The sequence below is a fragment of the Bubalus bubalis genome, chromosome 5 (genome assembly GCF_019923935.1).
Source record: "Bubalus bubalis isolate 160015118507 breed Murrah chromosome 5, NDDB_SH_1, whole genome shotgun sequence".
NCBI lineage: Eukaryota > Metazoa > Chordata > Mammalia > Artiodactyla > Bovidae > Bubalus > Bubalus bubalis.
Window position 1 is genome coordinate 8,829,758 of NC_059161.1, and position 27,221 is coordinate 8,856,978.

General features: G+C 36.5%; 1 protein-coding gene across 5 annotated transcripts in view; it reads left to right on the top strand.

Moving 5' to 3' along the window:
- RCOR3 (REST corepressor 3) overlaps positions 1–27,221 on the top strand; it is a 53,079-nt gene that overhangs the window by 2,773 nt on the left and 23,085 nt on the right. For 4 of the 5 annotated variants that reach the window (XM_025285413.2, XM_025285416.2, XM_025285414.2 and 1 more), the window contains exons 3-8: positions 6,930–7,007; positions 9,597–9,649; positions 11,962–12,123; positions 13,510–13,634; positions 14,512–14,590; positions 26,386–26,604. In XM_025285413.2, coding sequence (XP_025141198.1) covers positions 6,930–7,007; positions 9,597–9,649; positions 11,962–12,123; positions 13,510–13,634; positions 14,512–14,590; positions 26,386–26,604 — 716 coding nt within the window. Of the gene's footprint in view, positions 1–6,929; positions 7,008–7,379; positions 7,564–9,596; positions 9,650–11,961; positions 12,124–13,509; positions 13,635–14,511; positions 14,591–26,385; positions 26,605–27,221 lie in introns of all 5 variants that reach the window. The other variant, XM_025285418.2, reaches the window with a different exon arrangement.

Below are 27,221 nucleotides of genomic sequence, written 5' to 3' on the forward strand. Positions count from 1 at the left end.
TACTTTTTATGTGGTTTCACATGGCCACTATTTGTATTACCCAATTTCCTTGATCATCATATTTTTGCATATTTTGCCTAAGTGGAATATTTGAGGGAAAAATCACAAATATTGCAATTTTTAAAGTTACATTTTCATTAGGTTTACTCAGACTATCACTGATGCTTTTTATTAGAATAAGGATAGATGTCATATTCTTTAAATTCATCTATAGACATGCCTCGGAGATAATTGTGAGTTTGATTCTAGACTACTGCAATAAAGCGAATGTCACAATAAAGCAAGTTACATGAATTTTTTGTTTTCCCAGTATAGAAGTGTACAATGACATTAGGTCCAGAAATGCAGTGTACATGCCTAAATTAAGAAATGCTTTATTGCTAAAATATGCTAGCCATCATCTGAGCTTCTAGGGAGTTGTAGTTTTTTTTGCAGTAATAGCATCCAAGATCACAGATCATCATAACAGTATAATAATAATGAAAAAGTTTGAAATATTGTAAGAATTACCAAAATGTGACACAGACAAGAAATGAGCAAATGCTATTGGAAAGTGGTGCTGATAAACTTGATTGACACAGGCTTGCTGTAAACCTTCAATTTGTTAAAAAAAAAAATTCACAATGGCTGTGAAGCACAATAAAATGAGGTATGCTTGTATTCATTTTATCCTCAATAATCTGCAGAATATTGAACCCAAGGGTACAATTAAAACCAGTTATCTAAACTTAGGTGGGCTTTTCTGTAGTTACAGGCAAATTTTGTCAAGCAAATGTAGACTGTCATTATTAAACACTTTTTACAAGGAAATTTTGAGTCTCTGTGCTGTTCAACGTAGAACACTGCTTTATCTTATTGTAAGTGTTGTGCTGTTGTGTGAAGTTTTTACTCCATATCAATTCAATACCATTGGGTCATAACTTCAACATATTTCTTTGGAAGAGAAGAAAAAAGAAAAGATGTTTATTAATTAATGATAGAAATTGAGAAATGGTCAGCTCCTCTCCTTTTCTCTTTTACATACTATTGTCTTTAGTCTTATAAACCACTCAATCTGTCTTCATGATTGTTCACCCATAGCCATCCAAGTCATTTGGAAGAAAAATTTCTTCGGTATCAAGATTAGTATGATCAGAATATAGGAAAATTAAAAAGGATTTTTTTCGTGGAGGATATTTTTACTGGAGGAGATGATAGTGATGATGATAGAAATTAAACACAGAAAGAATTACTAAAATGAGTGTTTTAGAAAACATGAGTGAACTGAGACTTAAATTGGAATTACTGTTGTTAGGTTAGAAACAGTTTATGTTAGTTAACGGACCATTGCTAACTGCCTTTATAAAAATTTACTAAGCAGATTTTTGACTCTTTTTTGTGACTCTCTTCCTTTTGGTTCTTTGCTAGGCCAGCCCAACTTTTCTGTAGTGCCTTCTGACTACACTTATGTCATGAGGAGCAGTTTTGCGTGGTGATTAAGAGTCTTAGCTCTTATCATATGCCTTTTAGCCACCATGGCATCGTGACCTTGGATGAACTGAATGTGTCCAGGCCTTAGCTTTCTTATTTGTAAAAGGGAGATGATATTAACTATATGATAAGATTAAGTAAAAATTAGTGTGTATCACCAACTTGATGGACATGAATTTGAGTGGGATTTGGTGATAGACAGGTAAGCCTGGCATGCTGCAGTCCATGGGGTCACAAAGAGTCGGACACAACTGAGCTGAACTCAATGTGTATAAGGCAGTGACCTTCAACATATTTTGTTGCTTACTCATAAAAGAAATTTGAAAAACAGATTCACATATTTTTAAGTTGATATCTGTTATTTGTCATTGAGTTTATTAGTTGAAAGATAATTTCCAGTGTATTGAAAATGTTAACACTTTGAAATAGAGTTGTTATAAACTTATTTTAAACACATCCAATTAAATGTAAATACTTAGCAATGTGGTAGTATCTGTTTTATAAAATGTATAAATTTTTGTAACTGCCATGCATGTTCCTCACAGAATTTTATAAAACTTTTTTTTTTCTCGAAAGTGTTTTATTCATCACCTGTCCAGTTTCTGTACTATCATAATATATACTCTTGTGAACATGAGGTTCTAAATGTTTAATTCTTCTGTCTGGAGTTATTACGATTAATGCATAATTAATTCAGATTGTAATAGTCATGGTACCTTGAGTAAAGGAGAGCTTTACTGATATTTGTTTGGCATCATAGTGGTTTTTAAATTTTAGGCAATGTACTCTTGTAAGATTTGGGTTGTATGAAAGACCTGCCATTTTTCTTTTTCTTTTTTGAGTGAGGGAAGGAAATTTGTGAAGAAGGTCAGAAGTAGCTTAAGTGTATAGCTTAGACTGCAGGTGACTTCTCAGGCAGATTGTCTTGGAAAAGAAAACAGGGAAGTTTATGTTCTGAAAATTGGTTCTCAGAAAACTTATTCTTGATTGTGTACCCCTTGGAAAGTTGTTGTTTACCTCAGTTTGAAATCGATGAATTAAGTATATATAGTTCTGAGCCTAGTTTATAAATAGAACTTAAAAATTTTGGAGTGTCTTACTGATCTCTGTATTTAAGTTCTTAATATGGAATATTTGTTCCATGATTTCCATCAAAATCCTTAGTTTGACTGTGTTAAAGGAAATCTGAAAAGAAATAGATTTATATTTTTGTACTTTCTTTGAAACGTGCTATTGGTATAGAAATCCTAATCAAAATGTTTTTTGTTGTTGGTGTTCCCCAAATTGGTCTCATACATGTACTTTACCAACTGTAGTTAAGGGGCTCTGAAAGATTTCAGGAGAATTGAGCTTCTTTGGTTATTCAGTCACTCATTTATGGCAACGCCATGGACTGCAGCACTCCAGGCTTCCCTGTCCATCACCAACTCCCGGAGCTTACTCAGACTCATGTCCATAGAGTCAGTGATGCCATCCAACCATCTCATCCTCTGTCGTCCCCTTCTCCTGCCTTCAGTCTTTCCCAGCATCAGGGTCTTTTCCAATGAGTCAGTTATTTGCATCAGGTGTCCAAAGTATTGTAATTTCAGCTTCAGTATCAGTCTTTCCAATGAATATTCAGGACTGATCTCCTTTAGGATGGACTGGTTGGATCTCCTTGCAGTCCAAGGGACTCTCAAGAGTCTTCTCCCAACACCACAGTTCGAAAGCATCAATTCTTCTGTGCTCAGCTTTCTTTATAATCCAACTATAATATAATCCAACTATCTCACATCCATCTATGACTACTGGAAAAACTATAGCTTTGAATAGATGGACCTTTGTTGGCCCTTGAGGTATAATCATAAACATTTTTACAAATAAAAGCAAAATAAACATTTGGTTTATGTCCTTTAAGTATTTTGGTTTACTTCAACTTTTATGATGAAAAGGGTAAAGCTTTACTGAATGCAAGTCATCCTGAGAGGTAAATTGTTTTTAATCATGCAAGTTACTTTCTGTTACTCTTTATAGGAGAGGAATCAGGCTGAGTTGTCAATAAAATAAGTCATTTTAGCTATTCAGTCTCATTTTCAAAGGGTTGGTAAGAGAGGTCATCAGCTGTTTGAGTTAGAGCCCCATGAGATTTTACTCATTTATATTTTTGATTGATAAGAAGAAGCCTTTCCAGCATAGACTAAGAATGGAACTTAAAGAACTATCTTCAGTAAGTATATAGTAGTAATGTCAATAAGTCTTAGGTAGTGCTTACCATATGCCAAGTCCTTTACATATATGAATTCACTTCATTTTTTAACTACTCTGTGAAGAAGGTGCTCTCATTATCCCTGTTTTTAAAGATAGGTTAAACTGAGGCACAGAAAGTTAAGTAAATTTGTTCAGATGTCAAAGCTAGGAAGTGGCAGAGCTGAGATTTACACCTGGAGTTTGACTCTATAGTGATTACTCTGTTAACCATTGTGCTAAAATATCTCTGGTTTCCTGTAGAAATCAGTCATCTTTTGGTCCTACTTGGGCACATATATGATTGGCAAGGGCAAAAACATTATAAAATGCCTAAGTAACCATTCTGGAGAAGGCAATGGCAACCCACTGCAGTACTCTTGCCTGGAAAATCCCATGGGTGGAGGGGCCTGGTAGGCTGCAGTCCATGGGGTCGCTAGGAGTCGGATAGGACTGAGCGACTTCACTTTCACTTTTCACTTTCATGCTTTGGAGAAGGAAATGGCAACCCACTCCAGTGTTCTTGCCTGGAGAATCCCAGGGACGGGGAGCCTGGTGGGCTGCTGTCTATGGGGTCGCACAGAGTCGAATACGACTGAAGCGACTTAGCAGCAGCAGCAGCAGCAAGTAACCGTTCTCTGCCACCAGATGCGATTGCCACACACACACCATACACCCACATTAGAAGAGCTATTAGTCCCCACAGTTGGATGCCAGTTTCTGTCAGAGGATCCGGCTCTTAATTACAGAGATAAGAATTTATGAGGAAACTTAACTGTTCTTCATGAGCAAGAGTACGAAAAATAGTTTATATCAGCTTAAGAAGAGATATTTAATGAAAATATTTTAATTCAAGCTTTTTGTAATACAAGGATCAGATGCAAGGAAATATATCTAAATATTAAGCATGTATGCTGGTTAGACTCAAGACTTAATGGAAACCTTTCTTTGTTGCATTCCATATTCTATTAAGTGGTATTTAAATTATCATCACAATCCATTGTGAAAAAGAATCAGTCCCATATTAAAGAATTGAAATTTAGGATACTTACTAGAAATAGCAGTAAGTGTTAGTTGCTCAGTTGTGTCCAACTCTTTGCGATCCCACGGACTGTAGTCTGCCAGGCCCCTTTGTCCATGGAATTCTCTAGGCAAGAATACTGAAATGGGTTGCCATTCCCTTCTCCAGGGGATCTTCCCAACCCAGAGATCAAACCCAGGTCTGCATTGCATGCAGATTCTTTACCCACTGAGCCACCAGAGAGGCCCAGAAATAGCAATAAGGTTTTATTAAATAAGGACTTCTGACCAACTTAGACAAGTTGTCTATTTCTCCTAAGTGGTTTAACTATTCTGCTTTTGTGTTTTTGTTTTATGAGGTTAAAAATTAAATATATATCTTAATATTGGAGTTTTAAAAAGATAGCTTAAAATTTATTTTCAGTGAATATAAATTTTAGATAATATTCTTCAAACTTGATTTCCTTAAATTCTCAATTCCTGTTTTCATCCTTTCATTAAAGATACTTATGACAAAATGCAGTAGGTTTTCTTTTAGATTTGTATTGTAATTATGATTTTTTTAATACTTAATGACACCCCACTCCAGTACTCTTGCCTGGAAAATCCCATGGGCAGAGGAGCCTGGTAGGCTACAGTCCATGGGGTCGCTAAGAGTCGGACACGACTGAGCAACTTCACTTTCACTTTTCACTTTCATGCTTTGGAGAAGGAAATGGCAACCCACTCCAGTGTTCTTGCCTGCAGAATCCCAGGGATGGGGAAGCCTGGTGGGCTGCCATCTTTGGCGTCACACAGAGTTGGACACGACTGAAGTGACTTAGCAGTTACAGTATTCTCTCATTTCTTTTTTCTCCATCCCTAATTTTTATTTATAGTAAACATACATAACAATGTTTAACTTAAATAAAGAACCACTGAATGATCTTATTGCTTGATAGATGAAGTCTCTAGTTGGGAGTATAGTAATAGTTACATTTACCCTTGGAAATGAATGGTTTTTATTCTGAATTTATTATTTATAACTTCATAAATGATTACAGTTTAACTTCAGATTTCTATTAATGTTTTCTGTGAGTAATTTTGAAATTCTAGTCATTAATTACTGATGGCTACCAACAGCTCATACTCTTTAATTAACTTGAATGCAACAAAGAATTAGGAAGAAGCCAGAAAAAGACCACCAAGAATTTAAAGACAGAACCTACTGGCATGGACTTGGCTCGGGGATAACTGTGTTAGGCCTTTTGTTCATTCTGTCTTTTCTTAATTTACATGCAGTTTCAATAGTGTTTGATTTTCCTGACTCTTTAGATTATAACAAATAAATTATAAATAGCAGTAGTATGCTTCTGGGTTAGGTAGCTGTAGACTCTCAGATTACATTAAGAAGAAATAGCATTATTAACTTTACATGTTTTGACTTTGTTTTTCTCTTACACAGAGTACAAATGTTTGTAAATATAAGAAGTAATTAACTCTAAAAAGGAGTAACTGGCAGACTCCTAGCAAGGGAGTAAGATTAAATAAAACCATAAAAAGCAGATACAAGTGTTTAAAAATTATAATGATCTTGGCCCATTTAGATATGGGGCAAAACAATTATCACCTGAGGTATGTGCTTTTAAGTCAAGAGTTTTTAATAACTCCTAAGTAAGATATGGGCTTCTCTGGAATTTTTAATAATTCTTAAGTAACATAGGCTTCTCTGGTGGCTCAGCGGTAAAGAATCCCGCAAATGTAGGAGATGTGGATTCGATCCCTGGATCAGGAAGATCTCCTGGAGAAGGAAATGGCAACCCACTCCAGTATTCTTGCCTGGAGAATCCCATGGACAGAGGAGCCTGGTGGGCTACAGTCCATGGGGTCACAAAAGAGTTGGACATAACGTAGCAACTAAACAACAAGTAACATATAAAAGGTTAAATCAGATTTATTACCTGTCGAGAAATAGGGATATAAAATGTACTTTATAATAAAGTCTTTTTTTTTTTTTTTAATTTAAAGAGGGTAAGCTTCAGTGTTTCTAAAATTTTGTTCATATCCACGAATGATATATTTACTATATTTAGTGTAAATCTGTTTTTATTTGTTTTCCTGTACTTTGTTTCTTTGTCATCTTTTGCAGGTACTGTACTAAAATAGAAATAAAGCTTATTTTGCTTATTTTGAATGTGAATAAAGTTCATCGTATTCAAAATAATTTTTTTCCCCAGGTGCTACAAAGTACACAGATAAAGACAATGGAGGAATGCTTGTGTGGTCTCCATATCACAGTATCCCAGATACCAAATGTAAGTTTTCTGAAACTGGATGTCTATGTAAGTAGGGAATCAATCAACCAATTCAGAATGCAACTTATATTTGTTTTTGGATCTCTTAGATCTCATAAGAAATAGTTTGCCTTTGTTTTATTTTGTTTTTTTTGATGGAGCTTGCTATGTTAGAATGTTTTTCCTTTTGAAAGATAGTGGGTTGATCATTCCAATTTGTGTCAGGCCCAGGAAGACTGAAAAAACCTAGGATCTGATGGCATTGCTGCTTAAATCCTGAAGCAGGGGAGGGAGTTACAATGTAGACATCTGCACAGGCTATTCCTCAGTATATGAAGCTGTAAAGAAATGCCTTCAAACTTCCAAGAGCCCACTATCATTCCCATTTTAAAGAGGAAAGGGGAAAGAACTGACTTCAGCAAGCCATCGATCAGGTCATCTTTGTGCTCTCCATTTCTGGACGGAGACCTTCTGGATCATTGACTATGCACTTCTTGAATCATGGTGTGGCTTTAGACTTCAGTGTGATGTAGCGGACCTGATCCTTTGCGGCACATCAGATATAGGAAACGTGCAGGTAACAAAACTAAGATCCCCACCCCTCCACTCAATTATCATTTGATTTATTAAAACAAAAAGCACTGAACAGCTATTTTAGTAGCTGTAAAATAAGTTTGTCTTTTTAAAATATTTACCAAATATCAAAAGATGTCCCATGCTGGTTTATTTAGTCCCATGAAAATTAACGATGTCCTGTATATCATATGCACAGTATGTCTAGTCATACTTGTTAATGCAGTAAGAGAACTAAAAATTGAAAACTGAGTGTTATTTTGCATACCTGATAATTCTTCCTATTTACAAGCTTCAGAATACCAGCAAAAAGTCTAGCTGGTAATCTAGGAATTAATGCCCTTGAGGTATTTTTAACTGAAAACACAAAATTGTACGTTTTGTGTACTGAGGAACCTGAAAGAGATTGTCAGGTTTTTTCAGTTTAGTCTTCCTTATAGGCAGATGCTTTCATTCATAAACTGACCATTAGTGTGTCATTGGCTTTTGCCTTTTTAGCACTGTTTTATATAATGATGTATTTCTTAGCAAAGTGGAAAACAAAATTCAGAAAGCCAACATGTCCTGCAGTGGTGTGTCCACCTGGAATATCCCAGTGAAGGTCTAGGGCAGTGGTTTTCATCCCTGGCTGTGCTTTGGACTTGCTTAGGGGAACTAAAAAAAAACTTCTATTGATGTCTGGCCTCCACTCAAACTAATTAAATCAGAAAGTTTAGAGGGAGGAGCCAGGACTTGCTATTTTAGAACTCTTCTGCTGATCCTAATGCATAACCAAGGTTGGGAACCACAGGTTGATTGGTTTTATTTAGCCTTCTATTTATAGGACTACAAAACATTTTTGTAAATCAGCATGTATGTAGACCTGTCATATTAAATACTATGAGTTCTAAATAGAAAATAGTATTTGGATTTTCTCCAAAGCTTGCAATCTTAGGGAGATACAGTAACACCCATAAAAATTAGTTGTTAGTACAACAGCATTATTGTTATAATAGCATATTTATATATTAAACTGTACTGTACTGTTAATAACAGCAAACTCTTAGAAAGTACTTAAAATGGGCCAGATGCTGCTTCAAGCACTTAACATACACTAGCTCATTTAATCCTAGGAAGAATAGTACTGAAAATAGTACTATTTTTATCACTATAGTGAAGAAACTAAGATACAAAAAGGTCAAGTTAATTGCTTAAAGTCCAAAAACAAGTGACAGGGCTGGGAATCAAGTCTTGGTAGATGAGCTAGCTGTTCTCGGATCAGAATTCTTAACCACTGCTTCTCAAAAATGTGCTTAAAGAATTTATATATTTACATTGTATAGGATTAAGAAAGACTTTGCATAAAAATGAGTCCTAAATGTGAAATGCAGATTTCTCAGCAATAAGGCCTTGAAATAGCCTGTATATATATGTCATCATAGAAGCTGTGCTTATTTAAACAACTATTTGCTTGATTATAATAATTGAGGATGAAAGAAAATGGAATATATAAGTACCTTTTGTATAGCTAGCAGGAGGAGCTGAAGAAAATTTTAGGCATACTAAAGCATGTTTAAATTGTTACTATACTGGCAAAACTATAAACCATCCTTTATACAGTAATCAAATATGGGAAGGTAAAAGCTTTGGGAAAACTCTAAACATGAGATGAGGTCTTAAATAGCTAAGTCTCGCTAAATAAATATTGCAATAGAAGCTACCTAATATTTTACACTATAATTAGGCTCTGTTGACTGACCACAGATTGGTCTTTTTATAATACAAAAATAATTAGTCATGTCAGTGAATTTAATAAGTATATGCTGTATGGTCATGGAGATAAGGCATACTAAGTAAAATTTTAAACCAAGTGAGCTTCTGATCCTGTATGTAGAAGTGAAGGTCTTTTTTATGATGTTTTATGGAAAATGACTTTGGCTTTTTTTTTATCCCTAGAGTATAATTGTTTTAAAATTTTGCTTTGTTAAAAAAGCAAAGTCAACCTGGGCAGAAGAAGTAAATAAGAATAATTAATTATATAACACTGTTTCGTTACAGTGGATGAATATATTGCAATTGCAAAGGAGAAACATGGCTACAATGTGGAACAGGTATGTACAGAAACATTTTAATATTGAGGTTTGCCTCAGTAATTATCAAATCCAAAGAACATCTCATGATAGTTTCTGTCTTAAGAAAGTGCTTAAGTTCAGCCAACTTTATGAAAGTGAAAATGTTAGTTGCTCAGTCGTGTCTGACTCTTTGCGACCCCATGGACTGTAGCCCATCTGGCTTTTCTGTGGGATTCTCCAGGCAGGAGTGGGTTGCTATTTCCTTCTCCAGGGGATCTTCCCAACCCAGGGATTGAACACAGGTCTCCTGAATTGCGGGCAGTTTCTTTACTGTTTGAGCTACCTGGGAGGTTGTAGCAAAGTCTGACCTTTCATCATTAAAGATTTTGTTTTTATAAACATTATTTATCTCAAGGGCTTTTGAGAACATTTTTTGAACATTTGTCTCTCAGTACCTCTGGTTTGTTTTTTTTGTTTTTGTTTTTTTTGAGCTCTTAAAGATCTGAAAGCCTTAGGATTACTCTAGCAAATACTTACCAAAAGGGAAAATTTTTTTAAGTAGAGGCAATTCTCTGACTTTTTAACCTAAAAGACCTAGAAACTAAACTCTTTATTTAAAGAAATATTTTAAGATTTTTAAATTTTGAAGGAAATAATTCACAAAGGGCTTAAAAAAAAATAGATAACTTTAAAAGGAGATATATGTGGTATGGGACTGCCCAGGTGGTGCAGTGGTAAAGAATCCACCTACCAGTGCAAGAGACAAAGCTTTGATCCCTGGGTCAGGAAGATCCCCTAGAGGAGGAAATGGCAACCCACTCCAGTATTCTTGCCTGGAAAATTCCATGGACAGAGGAGCCTGACAGGCTATAGTCCTTGGCATCGCAAACAGGACTGAGCAACTGAGCATGAACACATGCATATATGACATATGGTCCATTATCCCTGGTAAAATGGGAATGTAGAACATGGAAAGTGAAAGTAAAGTAGACATTCTTAAATTTCATTTCAACTAAGTATAAAATCAACCTCTGTCAGAATTAATAGTAAAATAAGTGAACTTTCTGTTACCTGCATTATTAAGAGCTAATTTTATAGTTAGCAACATGGTTAAATTATAGAAAATCATTTTGGTGAGATTGAGATGTTAATCTAAATATAGTTAACTTTTCTGTGGGTTTTGAAAACTTTGCTTATGTATTTTGTTTTTAAGACTTGACTTTCTTTTTACTATTTGATAAGGTTAATTCTTTGAAATGTGACTGTATATGTGTTCATTTTCATGTTCATTTTCAAGGAGTACTACCAGAGTACCAAAGTATTACCAAAGTGAGAAATTAATGCTGTTTAAAAAGTTGCTATCTCTCCTCTTAAAAAATAAACCTTTATCCCCTAAATGATATTCAGTCAGTCAGTTCAGTCGCTCAGTCGTGTCTGACTCTTTGTGACCCCATGAACCACAGCACGCCAGGCCTCCCTGTCCATCACCAATTCCCAGAGTCCACCCAAAGCCATGTCCATTGAGTCGGTGATGCCATCCAACCATCTCATCCTCTGTCCTCCCCTTCTCCTCCTGCCCTCAATCTTTCCCAGCATCAGGGTCTTTTCCAATGAGTCAGCTCTTCACATCAGGTGGCCAAAGTATCAGTACCTTACAGTAAAAATAAAGTTATACCTCTTACAACAGAAGGAAAAGTTGTTGAATTGTCAGAAATTATCCATTTCAGGTTTTCCTATGATTTGGTAATAAAGTCATTGAAATTATTAATATGCCTTATAGTAATTCTTTGTGTACATTATGATAATAAAGAACTTTAGAAATACATGTGGTAAAATAGTGTTAAAGTTGCATTTGAGGTACTCTTACTTCTTAGAAGTGTTTAGCCCAGGATACTTCTAACAGATTAAAACATAAATATTTCTCTACTGAGTCTTGTCTGAGCACTTCTAGTTTTGTGTTATAATTGATAGTTTCATTCAAGTATTGACTTACAAGTTATTTTTCCTTTTAGCATATTTTTCCCTACACTTGACAAATGAATAAATGTGAGTGAAAGTCTTGATATGAGCCTACAGACCTGCTTTAGTAATTATAGCCACTCTCCTCAGCTCACTTTTTCCTAGATTCTACAGCAGATGTGGTATGTAAGAACATTTACTATTCTGAGGCCCTGATTTGAAAGAAAGAAATGAACTCTGTTACCTGGGCACCCAGATTAAAAGCCCCAAACTGAACGTATCTTCAGTTGAAGTCATAGGCTTAAGACTTTAACCTGATTTGTGTTTAACTCTCTCAAGTGTGATGGAACATAAGCCCATTAAAACCAAAGGGGAATGATTTCTCTTCAAAGGCACTTGGCATGTTGTTCTGGCATAAACATAACATTGAGAAGTCCCTTGCTGATCTCCCTAATTTCACTCCCTTTCCGGATGAGTGGACAGTGGAAGATAAAGTCCTATTTGAACAAGCCTTTAGTTTTCATGGGAAGAGCTTTCACAGGATTCAGCAAATGGTATGGTAATTTTGCTTTTACTGTGGTTCATACCTGAGTGATACCTAATTCTGTTGTTAAACACTTCCTAATTATTAAATACAAAAAGTTTTCCAATCTAATTGTTAAAAATATTTTGAAATAGGTATATTTGCCTATAGTCTTACTTTCTACAACTACTCTTAATACGTGATCATTATGTTCCATTTCATTGTAATAAATTAAGATTGTGATAAGTATATGTTTAATAGACTTACTAAATAAGTTTATCATTTCAGGAAAAATCATAATTTCAGTTTTATTAAATGTTTCATTTTTAACAGGATTTTATTTTCAAATTTATATTCCTTTGGATATGAAAACTGTTGATAGAAATTCTGTATCATTTCAACGTTGTTCAGGGGCTGTTCCTTTTTTTTTTTTTGAAAGCAAAACTGCTCTTTATTTCTAGTTCTTAAATTTTTTGTGTTTCTAGTCAAAATTGTATAACTCTGAGAAGTTGTTGCATTAAACTCTTTTAAGTTGAATTTTGGAAATTAGAAATGTTTGCAAATATATCTAAGTGTCTTCCATAATCAAAAACAACATTTTTAATTGGAAGAGTGTATCCTTATTTGTCAATATATGACAAAGTAGTGCATGATCGTTAGTCCTTTTAGTATCCAAGTCTGTTTGCATTATTTATCATCTTAAAGCCTGGATTTAAAACAAAATGATATTGAATCGCTTTTCTTTAAAACATTATGCTAAGCAACAGAAGCCAAACATAAAAGGCCACATATTGTATGATTGCACTTATACTAAATATCCAGAATAGGCAAATCTGTAGAGACAGAAAGTAGATTAGTAGTTGCCAGGGTCTGGGTTAAAGGGAGAATAGGGAGTGACTGTTAATAAGTTTAAGGTTTCTTCTTGAGGTTATGAAAATGTCTGAAATTAAATAGTGGTAGTTGCACAACTTAGTGGGTAAGCTAAAAACCTCTGAATTGTACACTTTAAATTGGTGAATTTTATGATATATGAATTATAAATCAGTTTATAAAAATCCAGTTTACAGAGGGGGTGGAAAGAGTGGAGTAACTCTAAGAAAACAAATGTGGAATATTACCATTTTGCTGTGGACCTCTGGGGCCATTCACATCATATTAGTTTGTGACATCCTTCTCTCCTTTCTCTGCTCAGAATAAATAGGAATATTTATTTACAAATATCAGTGGCATAGGCATGGTGGGGGTCTATGACTGTAGCTGCACTTTTTAATGCTATAATTCATAAAGCTACCTTGGAAAATTTTGTTCGTCTATGCTTTTGTTTGCTAAGTATCAAAGAATAATATCAGAGATGTTATTCATTCTGTTAATCAGAGTTTATGAAAAAACTTGCTGATATTAACATATTTTTTTCAAGCTTCCAGATAAGACAATTGCTAGCCTTGTGAAATATTACTATTCCTGGAAAAAAACTCGATCTAGGACAAGCTTAATGGATCGCCAGGCTCGTAAACTAGCCAATAGACATAATCAGGGTGACAGGTAGGTTGGATGCCTTTATATAGTTACAGGTATTGCTTGTATTTCCTAAGGTAGAACAGTGATCACAGTACATTGTAAATGCTTCTTATCCTTCTATTCCTATTTCTGCTCTGACAGGAAGAACTGAGTGATCAGAAATTTTCATAGTAAGAACTTTCTTCAACTCTTTAACTGTTAATCATAGTCAGCAAACCTTTGTACTGAGTAATATTTGAATTGTATTTAATCACAAATGCTTCCCTTTAGTATTGATATATTCAGTACATATATTTAGACTATATTAACAAATATATTCGGGACTTCCCTGGTGGTTCAGTGGTTAAGTCTCCCTGCTTCCGCTGCAGGGAGCATGGTTTGATGCATGGTTGGGGAACTAAGATCCCACATGCCAAGCTGTGCAGTGAAAAAGTAAGGGAAAAAAAAAAGAAATACATTCTCTGGAAGATGGTCTTTCCACAGTTATCTGAATAACTGAAGTCCACATTATTATAGCTGTGTCTTTCTGATAGTATAAAAGATCGTTTTGCTTTCTGGTTTTTGTCTGTCTTTATCCTCCAATTGGAGAACTGAAATAATAAATATTACATCAAATTAATATATATGTTCTTTCTCCCAAATTATATTTCTTTCTAAATATCTTTCCTATTAAGTCTCTGTTTTTTAGCTGGAAATATTTGCTTAAATGATTCTATATACCTAAAAGGATAAATGTTTCTAAACACTAGAGGAATCTAAATTATGAAAACTTGTGTTCCTAAGGATAACTCCTGGGGAATATTTAGTAAAATTACTAGGTAGGTATATTACAGTTTGATAAGAACACTGCAATAGAATAAAAAGAAGTGAATTAAATTTATTAATCTTTGTTTCTTTTCAGTGATGATGACGTGGAAGAAACACACCCAGTGGATGGAAACGATAGTGATTATGATCCCAAAAAAGAAGCCAAGAAAGAGGTAATGATGATCATTAGAGTGCTTGTAATTGTTCTACAAATTCACTCCAAAAAAATGAGCAGTACTTTATATTAAGAAAAGTATTTTTATATAATGGATTAGAAGGTAGTAAATGTCAATGTTAATTGAAGTTTTTTGGAAAAGCAAAAACATCAAGAATTCCAATTAGCCAGTAGCTTAAGTAATTTGGGGATTATCTCATCCATTCAGAGGTATAAAAGCCCTCCCATGATGCCTGTTCTTTTTTTTCCTGGCCACTCTGCACGACTTGTAGGATCTCAGTTCCCTGACCAGGGATTGGACCTGGGCCACAGCAGTGAGAACCGGGAACCCTACCCACTGAGCCTCCAGGAGACGACCCACAACACCTGTTCTTTAATCCATAAAAAAGAAGTAAAATCACTCTTAGATGAGACAATATTAAGTGTAGAATATTTTTTTGGAGAACATTTAGTTTATTCCATTTTATAACAAATTAGAAATTAGTACCAGGTATGGCGATGGCACCCCACTCCAGTACTCTTGCCTGGAAAATCCCATGGACGGAGGAGCCTGATAGGCTGCAGTCCACGGGGTCGCGAAGAGTCGGACACAACTGAGCGACTTCACTTTCACTTTTCCCTTTCATGCGTTGGAGAAGGAAATGGCAACCCACTCCAGTGTTCTTGCCTGGAGAATCCCAGGGACGGGGGAGCCTGGTGGGCTGCCCTATGGGGTCGCACAGAGTCGGACACGACTGAAGCGACTTAGCAGCAGCAGCAGCAGCATACTGACACCAGTGAAAACTGAAAGCTGCTTCAAAGGAAGAGGTGGAAGAATTCCCAACTAGAAATGCAGTCACACTCCTCAATTTAATGACAGTGCTGATGACTTAAAATCTTGAAAAGTTTTAAATTGATATACATGTTCATTTATTAAGGCAAGGAATTACGTAATTGTAAAAAATATATAGACCAGATGTCAGTGGGTAAAGGCTTGTGATGTATAGGCAACTTGTGAAAATAACATTGAAAATTGGAGACACAAATGTGACTTCATCCAGTTTAATGACCCGCATTCCTCCTCTTAAGGAACTCAATGCCATGGCCTGTTCTGGCACTTGTCATCTTTCATCAATGAAATTTGAAAACTTCTACTCAGCTTGATACTTTACTGATTTTCTTACTACTGCTAAATGGTCTCAGATTCCCTGAATCCTTCATTTTTTCCCAAGCCTCCTTGTCTCCCTGAACCTTAGACCAAATGGCCATTTCCTTAAGTTGCTCTCTTCCTAGTGTCTGTAACTCCCCATTTCTCCCACTCTTGTGCTATTCCTTCTCTAACCCTGTAAACCCACAATGCTGGATAAATTGCTATTCTTGGTCTGGGGTTACAAGAGAAGATTACACAATCATGTACATTGTTGCTACTTGCAAAAAATAGTTTTCAATCTCAGCGTAACCCTTAGCATCTCTCAATTTTTAACCTGTAATTTTCAGTTTTTTGCATTGGTAAAATTAATAGGTTTGTTCTGACAATCAACTAGGTAATATATATAAAAGCATTTATTATAGTACCCAGAACATAATAAATCTTGAATAGAATTTATTGTGTAAGCAAGTATTTGAACAGTCATCCTTTTCTACACATCACCTACCACCTCCCCTCGCCCCTGAAAAACTCAGCAGATAACTTCACTTTCTACTTCAAGAAGAAAATATCAAGCAGGAATACCCTTAAATTCCAGCCCCTCCCCTAACCTCTGTGCTACCACACTACCCTTTTTATCTGAGTATATTTACACATAGGACATTATATTAAAATTACTGTCTTTTGCCCGTTAAGCTGTTAACTCTTTGAAGTCAGGGCTTCCGTAACCCTGGAACGTCTGGTACCCCCCCCCCCAGCACTTTACACAGTACTCACTTCCCGCTTCCTTGCTGGTGCTTGATAGGATCAGACTTTTAAAATGCCACAAATGCAGTAATATGAAATAATGAGCAGTCTGTGCTGCATGCCTCTCTTTGACAGTAAGAAAGGTCCCGCCCCTTGTTCTGTATAGTTTCATTGCTGGTTTGATCCTACCTGTCCCTGCATATTGCCTTTAGGACCTTTTCCATCAGTTTCTTTGCCATACTTTCAGCCTTTTCTCTGCAGCCCAGAAGTGTGCTCCAGTCTTTCATTTACAAGCATCACTATCTATCTTGGCATTACTTCACTCTTTGAGTTTGCTTCATTCAGCTTGCTGCCCCTTTACTTCTCTCAAACTGCTGACAGGTCAGCAGTGACCTCCTTCCTAACTGCCACATCCAGTGACTGGTTACTCAGTGCTTTCTCCTTGTGCTTCCTGTATTATTTCAAGTTATTGACCCCTCCCTTGTTCTGAAAATCTGGTTTTGACTTTTATAACACCATTCTCTGATTCCCATCTACCTTTTTAACGTGTTATTTAGTTGCTCAGTTGTGCCCAACTCTTTGTGACTGCAAGGACTGTAGCCCGCCAGGCTCCTCTGTCTGTGGAATTCTGCAAGCAAGAAGACTGGCGAGTTTCCTTCTCCCGGGGATGATCTTGACCAGAGATCAAACCTGTGTCTTTTGCATTGGCAGGCAGATTCTTTACCCCTGAGCCGGCGTGGAAGCCACTTTTAACCATTGTGTCTCGGTTTTAGTGACTTCTTTTTCTCTTTCTCAATTACTCTGTTCATTGTGTGATTACTGTTTCTAATTTTCTCTCTCAGATAACTGTAAAGTTTATTCTTTTCTCTTTGGTCTTTTAGGTGACTGCCTTATTTTTAGGTTCTCATCTCATCTCTTCTCTGAATTACTGACATTTTCTATCCTATCTTAATTTACCTTATCTCCAGACCTTGCACCACACCTTCCAAGACCATTCTCTACACTGCTGCCAAGACAGCCTTTTAAAACCAAATGTACTGCTTGCAGTTCCTCCATGGCTTTGTCCATAGGATAAAACACAACCTTTCTAGTTAGACATTCTCCACCCCACCCTGTTATTTCACATTGCTAAGAGAGTTTCAGGTAAGTGTTTTCGTGCCCTGGCTTTTGCTCTTTGTTGGTCTGTTTTTTCTAGTATTCCCTTTCTTCCCAAATATGCCTGGCAAATTCCTTGTAACTCTGCAATATGTAGCTTGTCTATGAACTCCCCTTGCCTTAATGTTGAATTGATTGCTTCCTTGTTTTTCTTTAAATCCACTGCAGTCCTCACTGAGCTGAGTGGAGCTTGTGTACATCTGATCTCCCCTCACCTGCCTGCCTTTCCTTGAGTGGTATAAGCTCTTAAGAAGCAAGAAATGAGTCTCAACTGCAGGGCCTGGTACATAGTATGCAGTCAGTCAAATATATTAACAGATAAGAATATATTCTATAAACTCTTAATTGCTGTACCAATATGAGAGATTAGGGATTTGGGTTTAGTTACCTAGGAAATGTGTGTATGTGGAATACTGTTTTGCCCAACCATGCGAGGTGATCCTTAAACATTTGGTCTTTTGTTTGCCAGTGATCTCATTCCATTAGCAAAAGACAGTAAGGGGAGAAAATTTTAAAAGTGCTAAAAACATGCTGCAGGGCCGTGGTCCAGGGCTGGCCTGTGTGTCAGCAGTTTCGTTCAGTTGCCTGCTCTTTCCCAGATGATAGGGGCACCGGGCAGGGAATGGTGCTGTAACATTGCCTTTAACACAGACCTGCTTCTGCAAGTTAATGACGCGTTATATGGAAAGGTTTTTATTTTTAACTTTTAAAAATTATGAAACTATACATACCATAGACTATGTACAATTTGAAGAATAGTAATAAACACCAGTGTGTCCATCACTGAGCTTAAGAAGAAACAGAAGTCCTTTGTTTTCTTTATTGCACCCCGCTCCTGTCTTTGCAGTGGGAACCTGGAAGGAAATCGTAAACATCCATTGCATGATGTGCCACCACTTACCTACTCCACTTAATGGACATTCTTTCTAGCTGCTTCTTCTTACGAACAATACTGATAAGAGCATATCCTGGATACATACATATACAACAGCTCCTGTGCGATAGCAGTTCTCAGCAAGGTTTAGTATTACCTGCATAAGGGACATGTAAAAATTATGGAGGTGTTTCTGGTTGATGGACACTCTTAGCATATAGTGGGAAACGGATGCCAGCTCTCCTGAAGTACGCAGTGCAGATTATTCCACCAAAATGCCAACTACGACTTAGTGAGTAGTAATACCCTACAATTGTTTGGAGCGGCATTACTCTATTTAGACTGTAACCATGTTTAACTTTTCCTGGGTGTGCGCGAGCTAAATCACTTCTGTCGTGTCCGACGCTTTGTGACCCTGTGATCTGTAGCCCACTAGGCTCCTCTGTTCATGGGATTCTCCAGGCAAGAATACTGGAGTGGGTTCCATCCCCTCCTCCAGGGGATCTTCCTGACCCTGGCATCAAACCCACATCTCCTACATTGCAGGCGGGTTCTTTATCATTAGCCCCAGTCTATTTTAGACTATAACTGTGTTTGACTTTCCTAGATAATGGCAAATCATTTTCTACATTTGATGTACTTCTATTGGCTATGAGAGTACTCATTACCCAACTTCCTTGCCAATACTTGAGGACTTCCCAGGTGGCTCAGAGGTAAAGAATCCGTGTGCCAATGCAGGAGACATAGGTTCAGTCCCTGGATCAAGAAGATTCCCTGGAGAAGGAAATGGCAACCCACTCCAGTATTCCTGGCTGGAGAATTTCAAGGACAAAGGAAACTGGCGGGCTACACTCCATGGGGTTGCAAAGAGTCAGACACGACTGAGTATGCAGCATTCACTGCCAGTACTTTATATGATAAGACTTGCAAGATGTTAGCAATCTGATAATCTGAAATGGTATCTCATTGTGTTCTCAGTTCGTTCATCAGATTACTAATGAGGCTGATTATTTTTCCATCTGTTTATTATATATTATTATGTCTTTTTTAAAGTGCTTATTTGTGTTTGTTTTTTATCTTTTGGTTTGGTTTTGTCTTTTTCTTAAAGAGAATGTGTGAATTTTTTTCTTACTGAATTCCTTGTATTTGCTAGATACTAATTTTTTGGTTAAGTGTGTTGCAGAGAGCTTTTAGCAGTTCTTGGTTTATCTTTTTTTACTCTCTTTACATGCTTTGATGAACAGCTGTTTCATCAAAAGTACGTAAATATTCAAATTTCAATATTCTATATTTTTTTCCGTAAATTTAAAAATTTTGCTTTTTACACTTATGTCCTTTATCTGTCAGTAATTAGGTTTGGTTTATGTTGTCAGATAAAGACCCATTTGTTTTTTTGTTTTGTTTTCTAATATGAAAATGAGTTCATCTCTTTCAACTGGTCTGCCAAATCAGCTTTATCATGGATGAGGTTTCTATATAAGTATGGCTCTCTAGGGGCTTCCCTGCTGGCTCAGATGTTAAAGAATCCACCTGCAGTGCAGGAGACCCGAGTTCAATCCCTGGGTTGGGAAGATCCCTTGGAGAAGGGAATGACAACCCACTCCAGTATTCTTGCCTGGAAAATTCCATGGTCAGAAATGGTCAGAGGAGCCCGGCAGGCTACTGTCTATGGGGTTGCAGAGACTCAAATTAACATTTGCACTTTCACTGGCTTTCTAGTCTCCTTCTCCTGTCAGTCGCATGTCTTAACTAGTATAACTTTATAATAAACCTTGATAGCTGCTGGGATAATTCCCCTTACTTGGTAGTGCTTCTTAAGGCTTTCTTGGCTATTTTTGGACCTTTATCTCAAACTTCAAAGTAGGAGAGCCCTACTTGATATTCCATTGAATCTATATGTAAACTGGAGAGAAATGAAATCTTTGTTACCTGTTTGTAGATTCGTTTGCATTTCCTATATAGAGGTTTATATTATCTGAAAATAATAGCAATTTTATTTCTTTTCAATCCTTATAATACTTTTTATTTCTGCCCTTACTGAACTGGTTAGAATCACCAGTATAATGTTGGAGAGAAGTTATAATAGCAAATATTTTTATTTTATTCCTGACTTTAGAGAGAATAATTTTAGGTTTCAGCATCAAGTGGGATGTTTTTGAAGGTTTTGGACTTGCTTACCTGACTGTCAGCTAGCATTCCTCTATAACCTGGTGGTCCCCTAGTAATCTGGCTTCTTACCATGGCTGGTTTCCTCCAAAGTAATCATCCCCAAAGCAGAGAGAGAAGGTACCTAGCCATTTCTGGCCTAGCCTTGCAAGTTACTCAGTGTCACACGTGTTACATTCTGTTGGTTATAAGTGAGCTACTGAACTTGGTCCAGAATCAAGGAGAATAGGATAGAGAGTCTCTCTTCTCTGTGGTTGGAATGCTGAGGAATTTGGGGATATGTTTTAAAACCTCCAAATCTAGAATGTTGAATTTTCATGAATGTTTTTCCATGTGTGCTTGAGTGTAATATTTTTAGTTATTGGTTATAGGGTTTTTTTTAATGTGTCTTAATTGAAGCTTATCAGTTAATACAGTTGAAATCGATATTCTGTTACTGCTTGCCTACTTGCTAGTATTGGTTTTGTAGGTGTTTATGTGCTTTTCTGATGGATTATTGAGAAATAACTGTATTTCGAAGCTATTATTTATTAAATGTGTAGAAATGGTTTTGTTGAATTTGAAACTTTTATCTTCTACTTTTAAAGATTATTTGTCTGGTATAGCTCTATCTGCCTCCTGAGAAATCTGTATTCAGGTCAAGAAGCAACAGTTAGAACCGGACATGAAACAATGGACTGGTTCCAAATTGGGAAAGGAGTATGTCAAGGCTGTTGTATATTGTCACCCTGCTTATTTAATTTATATGCAGAGTACATCATGTGAAATGCTGGGCTGGTAAAGCACAAGCTGGAATCAAAATTGGCGGCAGAAATATGAATAACCTCAGATATGCAGATGACACCACCCTTATGGCAGAAGGCGATGAAGAACTAAAGAGCCTCTTGATGAAAGTGAAAGAGAACCTAAAGCTTGCTTAAAACTCAGCATTCGAAAAATGAAGATCTTGGCATCCGGTTCCATCACTTAATGGCAAATAGATGAGAAAACAATGGAAACAGTGACAGACTTTATTTTCTTGGATTCCAGAATCATTGCAGATGGTGATAGTAATTGCAGCCGTGAAATTAAAAGACAATTGCTCCTTGGAAGAAAAGCTATGACCAGCCTAGGTGGTGGTTTAGTCACCACCTAGGTTGTGACCAACCTAGACAACATATTAAAAAGCAGAGACATTACTTTGCCAACAAAGGTCCGTCTAGTCAAAGCTGTGGTTTTTCCAGTAGTCATGTATGAAAGTGAGAGTTGGACCATAAAGAAAGCTGAGCACCAAAGAATTGATGTTTTTGAACTATGGTGTTGGAGAAGACTCTTGAGAGTCCCTTGGACTGCAAGATCAAACTAGTCAATCCTAAAGGAAATCAGTCCTGAATATCCATTGGAAGGACAAATGCTGAAGCTGAAGCTCGAATACTTGGGCCACCTGATGCGAAGAACTGACTCATTAGAAAAGACCCTGATGCTGGGAAAGATTGAAGGCAGGAGAAGGGGATGACAGAGGATGAGGTGGTTGGATGACATCACCGACTCAATGGACATGAGTTTGAGCAAGCTCCAGGAGTAGTTGGTGGTGGACAGGGAAGCCTGGCCTGTTGCAGTCCGTGGGGTTGCAAAGAATTGGACATGACTGAGTGACTAAGCTGAACTGATAGCTCTGTCATCTTTCTTTTGTTGTGTTTGACTGGTATCGTTATTCCTGACTTTCAACATTTCTGTGTCCTCATATTTTAAGTACATGTCTTACAGGAACAGATATGTGCTATTTTTTATTTTATCTAGAGAATTTAGCCCCTTTATACCAGTTACGATTGATATTTGTATCTTTGTTATTTCTTATTTTTATCTTCTATATGACTTACTTTCTTTTTGGATCAAGAATTCATCTCTTGTTTGATTTTTTTATTTTACTGTCTACTCGTTAGGAATGTTTCTATATTTCTATTCTTACTGTATACTCTGGAAGTTTTATCCTGCATATTTAACTTTTAAAGTCTAATTTTGGTGCTTTTAATGAGTTTCTGGTTAAGTCCAAGATGCTTTGACTTCAGCCACTACCTTCTTGTTTTATATGCTATTTTTTTTCCAGTTTTAGTTAACATCTTATTTTTTAATATATTGCATTAGACATATAGTCAGTGTTAGATTTACTAAGCTAACAAGAAATTTACCCAATTTTTAATACTTAAAATACTTAATTTTGCTTACCTTTCGTTCTTGAATCTTAGAACTTTCTTTGAAAATAATTTTTCTTTTTTCCTAAGTGTATCTTTTACAGATTAATTTAATGAGACTCTATTGATTATGAACACAGTCAGTTTTGGAATGTCCAAAATGCCTATTTCTTAAACCCTTAGTTTTTCTGGGGTTAGACTCCTAGGTTGACCGATATTATTTGAAGATATTCTGCTGCTTTCTGATTTCTATCATTGCTTTAGAGAAGTCTGTTGTCAGGCAGTCTGCTTTCATTCCTTTGGAGGTAATTTTTAAATTTTTTTTTATTGCTTTACAATATTGTGTTGGTTTCTGCCATACATCAACATGAATCAGCCATAGGTATACATATGTCTCCTCCCTCTTGGACCTCCGTCCCACCTCCCACCCCATCCCCGCCCTCTAGGTTGTCACAGAGCACCTGATTTGAGCTCCTTGCGTCATATAGCAAATTTCCTCTGGCTCTCTGTTTTACATATGGTAATTTATGTTTCCATGCTGCTCTCTCAGTTGGCCCCACCCTCTCCTTCCCCAACTGTGTCCACAAGTCTGTTCTCTCTGTCTGCATCTCCATTGCTGCCCTGCAAACAGGCTCATCAGTACCATCTTTCTAGATTTTATATATATATGTGTGTGTGTGTGTGTGTGTGTGTGTATATATATATATATATATATGTGCTAACTGCTACTGCTAAGTCACTTCAGTCATGTCCCACTCTGTGTGACCCCATAGATGGCAGCCCACCAGGTTCCCCTGTCCCTGGGATTCTCCAGGCAAGAACACTGGCATGGGTTGCCATTGCCTTCTCAAATGCATGAAAGTGAAAGTGAAGTCACTCAGTCATGTCCGGCCCTTAGCGACCCCACGGACTGTAGCCCACCAGGCTCCTCCATCCATGGGATTTTTCAGGCAAGAGTACTGGAGTGGGGTGCCATTGCCTTCTCATATATATATATGTATGTATGTTAGTGTACGATATTTGTTTTTCTCTTTCTGACTTAATTCACTCTGTATAACAGGCTTTAGGTTCATCTACCTCATTAGGGCTGACTCAAATGTTTTTTTTTATGGCCAAGTAATATTCCATTGTATGTATGTACCACAGCTTCTTTATCCATTCATCTGTCAATGGACATCTGGATTGCTTCCTAGTTATTTTCAATAGTGCTGCAACATCTCTTTTTAGTTATGGTTTTCTTAGGTTACATGCCGATTAGTGGGATTGTTGGGTCATATGGTAGTTCTGTTCCTAGTTTTTTTAAGGAATCTCCATAATGTCTGCCAACAGTGCAAGAGGGTGCTCTTCTCCACACCCTTCTTTGGAGGTAATTTAACTTTTCTCTTTGTCTGCTTTTATGATCTCTTCTTTGTCTTTAATGTTCGTAGTTTCATTTTGAAGTATATAGCTATGGATTTCTTTTTTTTGAAACTTGTTTTGGATTCCTTTGTATTTTCTAAATCCTATCTTAAGTTCTGTAAAATTCTCATTTGTTGAATCTTTGAATCTAAAGTCTCCTTCATTCTCTCTATGCTGTCTTTTGAGAATTCTTTTAGAAATGTAATGGACTTTTCACACATCTCAATCACTCATGCATTCCATGTCTTTCCATACTTCCATGCTATGTTTTGGGCATTTTTCTCATAGGTGATTTCAGAGTCACTAATTTTCTTTTGAGCTCTGTCTAGTCTGCTGGGTAGGTGATTTCAGAGTCACTAATTTTCTTTTGAGCTCTGTCTAGTCTGCTGAGTAACCCATCCATTGAATTTCTAATCTGATTTATAATATTTTTTATTTCCAGATGTTCTGTTTGGTTTTTTTGCCTGTCTGCTTGGTCAGTTTTGATGGACTCATTTCTTATAAGAATATTCCATATTTTCAATTCTTTCTTTCTTTGTACATGTATAACATCTTTATTGTATTCTCTTTATCCAGTAATTATAATAGTTGTGATCTCTACAGATATAATTCTGTTGTTTGCCTTCTGCAGTGTTTTACTCAGGAGGCTTGTTTGGCAGTTTGTAGTTGTGAGCTCATTTTCCTTGGAACATGTTTGTTGAAAATTTTCAAGACGTGCGTTTACAGTGCATTCTTCTAAAGACAGCTTGCATTTACTTCTGCTAACTGAAAGCCCTACCAACCTGAGACACTCTAAAGTAAATTTTTGATTTGAGGTTTTTCAGGCCAGACAGTTCATATAAATTTAGTCTCCAAACCTGTCTGAATATAGGCCTGTGGCTAGGGATTCTCAGGAAAGACTCTTTTTGGTTTCTTTGCTTTCCTTTGAGCCAAGGTTGAAGTAGTCTTGACTTTCTTTAAATCATCCTCCCAGGGTCATTTTTCCTACTTTGCACGATGTTGGAGCCCCCTCCCCTTCCAGAGTTCTGGCTTTCACTCTTGTGCTCTTCACCTGTTGTCCATTGTTCTTTAGGCACATGTCAGCTCCTGCATCCTTGCTTATCTCTCTAGATTCCTGCTTTCTCATTATTTCTGGTCTCGGAGGGATTTCTTCACGTCTCTGCCAGCTCAGAAATGAATTTTAAAAGATTTTTTAAAATACTTGATCTAGCAATTTTAGGAGTGCTATACTGGGAGGATTTTCCCTGAACATCAAATCTTTCATGTGTTGCTTTGAATTGAGTTTTAAGGAACAGATTGAGTTACAGTACTGGGTACTATATAATTATATTATGACTTTTATGCAGAGTTCCTTTTTTAAGGAATTATTAAATCTATTCAGTATATTGTCTTCAGCCTAATGGGACACAATTTCTAATGGATTCCTCTCTTAGAAGCCCAGAATAACATTGTATTTTTACATCACACTTTTTAAGAATATTGCAAATATAATAATGAAATCCTACTTAAGAGTTCATGGTGGTCATTATTAGAGCTTTTTAAACCTCTTCCAAAGTGAAAATTTCAGTGTTACTTTATTCACAGGTAAATAGACTTGGAGTTTAGAAATGTTGTTAGTATTAAAATAATCTTGTGCTCTTTTTAATTTTTAGAGGCATAGTTCTCTTTCAACAACTCGGAAGTGAGAATAAAATGTTATCTCTTTTTTACCAGTTTTCTGAGCTACCAATTGTCATGATTCGTAATTTGCCCCTTTTTTTACTTTCTTTAAAACTTTTCACTTAGTAAGTTGTAGCTTACCACCCCCTCTTATTGCTGAGAGAAAGTATATCCCATCTTGAAATCGTGAAGCAAACTAAAATAATGTAAAATCCACCTTATTTTTTCATCTGTTCAGAGTCTTCTGGGCATAGAAACCTAACATTTTATTGAGTGGATTAATGAAACATATGTTATGTTGTATGCTCATTTCCCCCTAATTACTAGTTGTTGTGAGTGTGTGTGTTTGGACTCATATGTAATATAATTGGTTAGAAGTATTTAGTAGGTGCACTTAATGTAACAGATACTTCTATTAGTAATCTATTAGTAATAGACTGTTTTCAACTTATACCTGTATACAAGCCCAGATGACCTATTATAATTTTTTCTTCCAGGGTAATACTGACCAGCCTGTCCAAACTAGCAAGATTGGACTTGGGAGGAGAGAATATCAGAGTTTACAACACCGCCATCATTCTCAGCGTTCTAAGTGCCGTCCACCTAAGGGCATGTATTTAACCCAAGAAGACGTGGTAGCTGTTTCCTGTAGCCCCAATGCAGCCAACACCATCCTGAGGCAACTGGACATGGAGTTGATCTCTTTAAAACGTCAGGTATTTTATAAAAATCATTATTTTTGATGATTCTGTCCATTTTGCTTATTTACTTTATCCCTGTAAACTCAGTTTTTTGTACAGATTTTCTCCACCACTCAGTTACATAATCTTTATCTTTCTTATTTACCTTGTTTTCAAATTAGAAGGTGCCACTGAGTATTTTAGATTTGAATCCCAGCATTGCTACTGTTAGCTCTGTGATGTTGGGAAATAATAGAATCTAAGCTTCCATTTTTTATTTATAAAATTGGAGATGATAATCTTACTTCTCTTGCAGATGGTTGAGAATTGAGATAATACATCTGGATTGTCATCATTAGCACCAGTAGTAGCAGCAGCAGTATTTAAAAGTTTCTTGAGCATAATCAGGTAGTGGGTAAGGTTTTAGAGTCAGTGATCCTAAGTTCTAAACCTAGCTACACTGTCTACTTCCTGCACAACCCTAGGGGAGCTGTTTAACTTCTCTCAACTTCAGTTTCTCTGTCTTAAAATGAGGATAATGATATTTTGGTTGGGAGGAATTAACAAGGTAATATAGGGTAAATGCTTAAAAGATGAGTACCTTGCACATAATACATACTCATTAATGGTTGTTATTAGTTCTCCAGTCTTTC